General features: G+C 42.2%; 1 protein-coding gene across 1 annotated transcript in view; it reads right to left on the reverse strand.

The window, feature by feature from the left end:
- The window catches only part of LOC118410633, a 10,209-nt gene extending 1,775 nt beyond the window's left edge, over positions 1-8,434 (reverse strand). Inside the window, exons 1-6 of the mRNA XM_035812416.1 lie at positions 8,335-8,434; positions 2,902-3,021; positions 2,280-2,429; positions 1,278-1,394; positions 715-804; positions 52-218 (exon numbers count right to left, since the gene is read on the reverse strand). Coding sequence (XP_035668309.1) covers positions 52-218; positions 715-804; positions 1,278-1,394; positions 2,280-2,429; positions 2,902-3,021; positions 8,335-8,434 — 744 coding nt within the window. The remainder of the gene's footprint in view (positions 1-51; positions 219-714; positions 805-1,277; positions 1,395-2,279; positions 2,430-2,901; positions 3,022-8,334) is intronic.
- Positions 8,435-9,080: the final 646 nt, after the last annotated feature.

Below are 9,080 nucleotides of genomic sequence, written 5' to 3' on the forward strand. Positions count from 1 at the left end.
TAGTAGTAGTTGTAGTAGTAGTAGTCGTAGTAGTGATGGTGGTAGTATTACCTTTGTGCCGATGTCCTTCGCAGCCTGAGCCAAGAAGACTTTTGCACTCTTCTTCTCGTGTGTGTTAGGACCGGAACCAACCATGTTTTCTGCAACAGGTATCGTCTCAACAGCGTTGTCTGCAACGTGCATTGTTTCTTCTGCCGTGCTTTGGTCACGCTTGGCCCCTACGACAATTCATAGTAGTTGAGAGTAGTTGAATGCATAACTCTCTTCCAACACAAAGGTATACACAGATCAAATTTTTAACGACACAAAAATAAGATTTAAAAAATGATCCGCGGATAGATTTTCTACCTTCGTGTTGGAAGAAAGTTTAGCGTTGTACTACGATTACTACTAACACGTACCAGCTTCCATGATACGTGGTTGAGTACATTTTTCTGTATCCGTATTTCCGGTATAAACTCCTTTTGGTCCGTCACACATATTTTGTCATCTACTTGTAAGCGTTCTCTAAAGCTATCTAGTAAGGATGTCCCTTTCATTGGTGGTAAGGAGCTACTACGATTGTTCTAGGGTAGAAAATAAGCTATATAGTATCACATTATTCCTGAGTTGGAAGCATTTGTCATCATTAATAAGGCTTACAGTTAAAGGAGGTAACTAATTGTAGCACAATTACAGCGTACACATGCTTAAGGCGATAGGCTTAGATCTAACCTGCTAACGGATGATTCAAGGTGTTGTGGTCCAGGACATTCTTCAAAATTTCCTTTAGCTGTGGCGTTGTGATGGTCTTCTTCTCTTTCCCTGAGTCAATGGCATGGTTTGAACACGTGAGAAAAGTGGTATTATACCACTAAGTGCATACAAGGGGCATACGAATGTTTATCTGATGGCAAAGCAACATACAGTCTGTGACAATTTGATAATAATGAAATTCTGTCACCATTTGGCAATACTAGTACTTTAATTTCATGCGTTCATAAGCAATGTACAAAATGGGCAATCAGCACACTTGCATGCATACACACACACAACACACATGCACACACACACACACAAACACACACACATACACATACACAAACACACACACACACAAACATACATAAATACACACACACACACAGAAACACGCACACACACACACTCTAACACACACACATACACACACAAACGCACACAAATACAGAGACAAACACAGACACAAACACACATATACACATACACAGTGAAAAACAGTTTTATACACACTTAAAAACAATTTTCCTCGTGCATACCATTGGCATCCTGTTCTTTTTCCGAATCCAACCCAGTGTTCCTCTTCTCGGTAACATCTTGTATGTTTTGTCCAGAAGTAGACTTTTCGTCGGTTTCCTCATGTAGTGACGACTCCGCTACATTGAAAATAATGTGATCTAATTAGTACATTTATAAGTACATTTGAAACGTTAAAAACGCGAGTTGGTGGTTTCTTACATAAAACGTGCATCTGATAACACTTGCATCCTCCGTTTAGCACCCAGGGATACTTTGTAATGGTCCAAGGGCTATATCGTTGTACGGAGTTCAAAGCTGTGTACATTCGAAAGATACTTCTTTTGTCCGTATCTTTCCTTTAGCGTAGAATAAATGGAAAGTTTTGAGTTATTCTGGATAGAAGAATGCCATTCTTGTATGTATATATCCTGTAAACGGAGTCGTAACTGGTCGGTTAGCATATAAATATGATACGACCTCGGGTTTGTCCATACATGCCCAAAACCATTATAGTTGAGAATGTCAGTTACGTGATTCACCCAATCGTATTCACCGGAAAGTAAAACATCATATGCTTCACGGAGTAAAGAATCGTCGGGTAAGTTTGATAGTCGGTGCCAGTATTTTATTAATTGTATCTCAGCATTGATTGAAATGGGAAAGGTTCCTAACTCACCACGGATGCCATTATTTGATGATTTTGCATGTACTCCGAGTAAAAATTTTTGGAAACTCATGTCAATGGTATCAAATTCTGGGATAATGGGTGGATGGACTACTCTCCTTCTACAACTAGGGGCTAAATTGTGAGGAGCTTACAGCAGTCAAAGCTGAATCGCAATATACTGGTTGCGGTTAACTCAGATGGCCTCATTACTTTGTAATTTAGAAACTACAGTAATTACACTATAGGGTTGTAGCTGACAAGACTTAGTGCTATAGAGACGGAAATTTGCACGGACCCTATATATTGAAAGTTATCGGAAGAAATTGTGTCTTAAGACACTGAATGTAGATTTAACCTTTTGTCTCATGTTTCTTATCATTTGGGCTCAACACAGAGTCCAGCATCTCCTTTAACTGAGACGTAAAGATGTTCTTTTTCTCTTTTCCGTTGACCTGGGCATCTTCAGTATTGGAATTGGCATATTCTTCTTGTTCATCCAAGCGGCCTTTAAAAACACAAGAAAGTAGGATTCAATGGCGGGAAACAAGGATCATCCTAGGATATACTGGGCCATCTCATACGATCACTTTTGTAAAGCCCTGAAGTTCAGGCAGGGGGTGATGCCCAGGATACAAAGCCACAAATTTGTCCCAGTGGACCAACCAACCAACCAACCAACCAATCAATCAATCAATCAATCAATCAATCAATCAACCAATCAATAAGTCAAGCAATCAAGCAAACGATCAAGCAAGCCATGTGATCGGGACTTAACGGCCAACCAACTGTGCTTTCATCAAGCAACTGTGCTATCACTTTATCCAAATGCAAAGCTGTATATGCACAATGTGGCCCTAAACTTTCAATTGACAGAACGTTGGTCACCGTCCAGAACTGTACATTTCCCAGTTCAATGTTGTTGTTTTTAAAGTTTGCCAGAAAGGCTGTCAATGTCCATGAATAAAAGAGACACCCACCTCTGACTTCTCTCAGGGCACTGTCCAGCTCATCACCATTGTCTGTGAGGACACTGTCGATAACTCTATCCACCAGGGCAGGGTTGTCTTCTGATAGCTCTGCCTGTGGTGCCGGAACAGCTGAAGAGAGATCAGAGTCAAATTTGATGCTTTGATGCTTTATTAGTCCATTAGCTGTGATACAAAACTTAAAAAATTGTATTTGTAATACTTCGACTGGTTTTGCTTGATTCCGGCTAGTTCGGCTTCAGTGTGAAGGCCTTATAAGTCAGAAACATCAAGATGATGACATAATGAGAGCTTTATTTGGTTTTGACGGTTAAAACAAATAAAACCTGAAATTTCAAACCAAATTACATGATGGAAATACCCTCGCCTGGAGAGTATTCATCATAAAAGTTTCATCATAAAAGTTTCATCTTGAAAAATAAAGCATAGGCAAGCTCGACTAACTCACCCCTACGCTTTTCGATAAGTGCGGTGGGTTCTGTTACGCGCTCAACTGAAACACAAGGGGACCTGCATATAACGTTCTATACGAGGGGCTAGCCTGACTAAAATCGTGCCCCTAGCGCCCTAGAAGAGGGGGTCATTAACCCCCGCCAGCGAGAGTTTGTGTAAACACAGGCTATCCGAGGGGAATCCCTAACCGGATTTTGGTACCCATTTTCACCAGAGTGACCGAGGAAAATCGTGTAAAGTGCATTTCCTAAGGGCACAAGGTTGGTGACTCGAACCCAGACCACTTTGTATGTTTGACGAATGATTGAAAGCAGGGCACTTGTTTTGGTCACTTACAGTTTAACCCCGAAATTGGGACTGGTAATTATCCCAGTAAGCTCTAATTTTTCCAATTTTTGTCTTGATGACCCAACTAGTAATCAAAAAGTCTCCGATACAAAGAAACCACAAAGAGATAATGATCAAATTATAATTGTTTTGCTTTGTTATAAGCCAGTGAGGATCCACAGGTTGTCACATCGACTATAGAAGGACTCTCTGTGTGGGGGGCACTATAGTTCAACACTTAAAGGGGCATTCCACTCCAGACAGAACTGTTATTTTCCGATAGATATTAATTGTAGGAAGTGACAAATGTATGCTAAGTAACATTATACAATAGAGTACCCATTAGCCCCACGCGCATAAAAAAGCATTGTCTTCTACAAAACTCCCAAAGAACCCTTTAATCAAATCAATCAATCTCAGCCTATGGCTGACTACAATGTGCCTGACAACGGCTGACTTAAGTTAGACAGGTTACAGAGCTTATTTCAGGGACGCTAAGAAAAACACGTCTTGTTATTTGTTCTTTGATATCTTGTGAACAATTGACCTTCTTGTTTTGCTAAGCGCCCCTCATTTATGCCGAAAATATCCACGATAAAGGAAGTGTCTACACGTACAGGGAATACATGGGTAGGGTCTGCATGGGTTTATTGAGTGTCATATTGTTTTAAAAACACACGTTGGGTAATTCGCCACAAGTGGAATCCCACCAAAGGTCGGCTGATCATGTATTAATTGATACATTATCTATTGGAAAAGAGCACTTCCTTCTGGAGTGGAATGCCCCTTTAATTTCTCCCCAACGTTTTGAATACACTTTGCAACAATCACGTACACTACATTCATCATTTTAATCATCACATGTAGTTGTTCATCCGGATTGATCCAATGAAGTAGAGATATAGTTCGTCCATTACTATACACTACATCGATGATAGTTAAAACAAAAGAACTGCTAACAAATGATAGACTTAGACCCTAAAAATCTAGAGGGTTTTGTTGTTTCTATGGCCCGTCAAAAGTTAGGACTAAACACACCAAGGGTCACATACATAGTAAACGTCGAATAGTATTCTGACATGATTCAGTGTTGGCATTTTATCTGCTTAATGTTAGCCCATAATTAGATAGTGGATAATTAGATGATAGCTTAATGAGACGTTTTGCGCTATCAGGCGGAATGGTAGAGTTAATGACATGTCCTAGAGGCCTTCATAGTCTGTCACTGGTGACTGGACAGTGTAACTAGTAATTATAGGCCGGCCTGTGTATGTAGATGTCGACTGTCATACGGACTGTAACTTAGGGAAGAGAATTAGAAGAATAGGCCTCCACGGAAAATGAGCCCCCTTTTTTACGTCCCCTCCAAAAGACGCGTACAGTCCCAACCAAGATGCCTGACCCAGAATTGAACCAAAGGGTTTCCAAGTTGCTGACAAATTACAACTAGGGGCTTCGCTATGAAGTTAAACCTGTTACGCCATAAGGGGCATCCCTTCTGATTCGAGTTTCAGACGCAGCGCTGCTAACCACTAGCTAGATCATACACGATTAGGGGTGGGTACCGGTACAAGCCTTAACTGCTCACCTTAGGAGTCTGTGCTCCCAGGGTAGTGGGAATCTAACTGCGCAACATTTTTACCGGTCGCAAAAGAAAACCTCGGCGGGAGAGATCTTCATCTGTCCGGGGCGAGCCTGGCCAAGCCACGGCAGATTTGATACCAGGTTTATTTTGTGATGTCTAGAAAATATTTCATGGTTTCATTCGCGGAAACCTTAAGTGATGTTAGGAATACGTTTTCCGATGGTATTAGGTCATCGAGAGAAATAAAATGCAAATTTGACGAAATGACGTGCTTAGTGTCGAAATGACGTACTTTGTGGCGAACTGACATTGAGGCGAAACGACATGTTACCCATTTCAACAAGAAAACCACTAGACGTTGAATGGCCGAGTGTATAGACCAGTAGACACGAGACCGGGGTGTTACACGTTCGATTCGTGGCTTTATCTCACTTACCCAGGTGTAAAATGGGTAACTTAGATCTACCACTATCTAAGGACAAATTACATGGATGACACAAATTGTGTTCAGATTTGACTGCCATTTATGACTCCTGATGTCAAAGTCATTGATGCAAAGTTACAAGGAAGTTGGCATAAGGCCACACCAAGTGAATTTTATGGATGGGACGGGACGGTCAACATGATGATAAAGTACCAAAATGAGCAAATATGGTGTGTTGTAGCCTAACAATTGTACTTGTAGAAGTGGCACTTGCGAGGTACCCAGGACTGTAGTTGTAGAAATTAAACTTATTGGATAGTTGTAAAAGTGACACCAATATGGAAGCCATGAGTGTGGATACTAACTTTGTTGGTGATGCCAGTCTACCACACTAGTGTCACTTTTACCACACCAGTACATGTCTTGAATACGGGAATGAATGCCTTGTTGGCTCTGATACCATGTTTTGTCCATTTAATTCTTGTTGCAACATTCATCACAACTTTATGGCGCCTATGTTTGAAAATGTAGCCATCTTGATTTTTTTCACCCTCTTGTTTTTTTTCGCCCTATCGCACTATTGCAGTCTACAAAGGATGTCATCCATAAAATTTACTTCCTGTGGCCTAACAGAAATTACTTACGGAGAACTCGCGCCCAGGCCACCCTCTTGTGTGACAAATGCTAAACCCACTGCCACAAACATGTCCAAGTTGTTTCCACAAGTGTCCAATGAATGTCTGGCAAATTTTCGTGCTGTACGAGCCTTTAAGTTTCTTTCAGGGCCATGAGTCGAACATCCTGCCGATTGCGCCACACGACCCCACGAATTCCACGTGCCGCTCACGTGTTGGCAAAATTAACAGTAAAAAAAATGTTTTGTTCTACCGCGTTAAGAAACTGATTACTATCACCTGCCTATAAACTACATTGGACAGTTCATGTCCATTTTTCACGCGTATTTCACGTGCCACTGTTAAAGTTAACGGCATAGGATTGTTTTGGCAATGCATTGTGCTTTTAGAAGAGCTGATATTCCCCCAAAAAAACACGTTTGGCTATGTCCGCTTGGTCTTACATAAATGTCGGGTTTACGATATTTGGTAGCTCTACGTTACCTGACTTCGGTTGGGGAGGTAAAAGGCGGTGGGAGGAGGACCTTCCATGACCCAATACCGTGCCCAAGACACAGTGGATAACAACTCACTGCTGTTTCAACATAAAATGGTGCATAGGACGGCGCCCATGGTTTCTGTAGCCCTGGGCCACAAAGCTTTGTACAATATTAAACTACAGCAGGGAACTACTTCACAAGTAGTGGTGTGTATTCAACTAATAACGTTATGCCGAGTGCTAAAGCTAAGGGCAGGCACAGCCCGCCGTACGTGTGAATTTGTCCGTACGTTTTCTGGGGAGACCACGTCCGCCACGTATTTCTGAAAACGTGTGGAACGACTGGCAAGATCAGGGAGGGAGTACGTCAACGCACGACACACAAAGTTTTGCCTGCACGTCAAGTTCTACGGCGTGTCTGCGTGCCCCAAAATTCGTCGGATTCCCTACGAGTTCGTTTAGTTTATTTTTTAGTTTATTTATTTTACCAGCAGTAACACTCAGGTACATAACAACCTGTTTTTCAGGCAATGCTGGGTAAACAAAAATACAATTTAAAACTTTGCAATATTACAATAACACATACAATAGTGCATAACCACAAAACGACATATCAAAACTCACAATTTCACTTGTCATTTCCATCTAGACCTCACAGTTCCTTGATAAACTTAACCAGTCCCAGAGTTTTGCGGTGCTTCAGTGACAGTTTGTTCCACAGTTGGGGGCCAAAAGATCTTAAGCTTCCCTCGTAGCACTTCAGGCTTGCTACGGGACAGTTCAACTGGTGAGGGTCCCAGTCAGCGAACAGTCCCAGTCAGCGAACCAGTTCGTACGGAGGCGGTACTTACCACCTACGGATCCCAAAAGATTGCCCACGTTTTGGCACGTAGACAGCACGTATTTGGACGTACGGCGGGTTGTAAAGTCTGTTGTGTGACTATGCCGGGGATCGAACTCGAAACGACCGACTGCAAGGCTAACGCTCTACCAGTTGGTCACTCAATCGGTCGATTGGACTGCCTTGGGACTGTTTGACAACTCTTACCATTACCGTATAACACCCCATTTCCATTAGGACGGCGCTCTCGCCATAATCTCTCTGCGACCTATATTTGACATATCCCTCAACGAATTGTATAGAAAAGAAACGAATCTTCTTACTATTTGTGTGTTTTCTTGTACTTCTCAGTCAAACTTTTACGTTTGCACATATCCTATGTAGGTCGCAGTGAGAGCGCAGCGCGATCGCCGTCTAGTGGAAATACCCCTGTCACATTGCGCGAAAATCGGACGACGAGTCTGCGACAATCGCCCGAGCCTCGCTTATTATAATAACTTTATTGCACAACAATTGTACAAGGTACAAAGTACGGCTTATATGTGACAGAGACGGTTTTCAGGTGAAAAATACGCTATTGATCTTAAATTTTTATGGCCGACCTTCCATCGATACGCCCGATCGTGGATAATGCGACAGGGGTAAAAGGGGGCCTATCTAAGATGGCAAATATGTACGTACCTGCGGATGCAGTCTGTTGTAACGGCACGAAGAGAAGAAGAGACAGAAGACAGGTCATCTTCAGGGCTTGCATGTCGCTCGGTCCTCTCAGCAGCGGCATGGCGTCTGCAGCTAGCTTCGAGTGGTGAAAGCGTGCGCCAACCCTCGTCTTTATTCACTCTTGACAATGTCCTGAGGCGCTAGTCTATGAAATGAGCCGCAATGTTGAAATTTGCCACATGTTCGATCCCTTAGGCGCCGATATTCTCTTATCATTGATTCAGAAAAAAGACGAACAGCTATCAATTTAAACTGGCGGGGGCGACCAACTAGTGTGTAACACTTATACCCCTGTCACATTTGATGAAAATCGATCGGACGACGAGTCTGCGGCAATCGCCCGAGCTGAATATAACCTCCTTGCTTATAATAATGATAAAAGAATGCCTGAAATGCAGTGAGAATTTCTAGAATACACTACGAATTCCCAGGAATAGAAAAGAATTTTCATTCTGATGGCATTTTGGCTCATTCCTTCTCGTGTGAAGGGGATATAAGGTCTATTTGGAATTCCCACCCGAATGGCCCCGAATGTGGCACGAATTTTGCAAATACTTCATTCCGGCTGGTTCTGTTTGATTCCTGCTGATTCGGTTTCATTGTGAAGGCCCTATTAACGTTTCCCTGCTTAGTGTTACCGCAACGTGTAATTAGATAATTACATAATGAAACGTTTTGTGTTGTCAGTTGTCCAAGAGGCTTTGAGA

Source organism: Branchiostoma floridae, chromosome 2 (assembly GCF_000003815.2).
Source record: "Branchiostoma floridae strain S238N-H82 chromosome 2, Bfl_VNyyK, whole genome shotgun sequence".
Lineage (NCBI taxonomy): Eukaryota > Metazoa > Chordata > Leptocardii > Amphioxiformes > Branchiostomatidae > Branchiostoma > Branchiostoma floridae.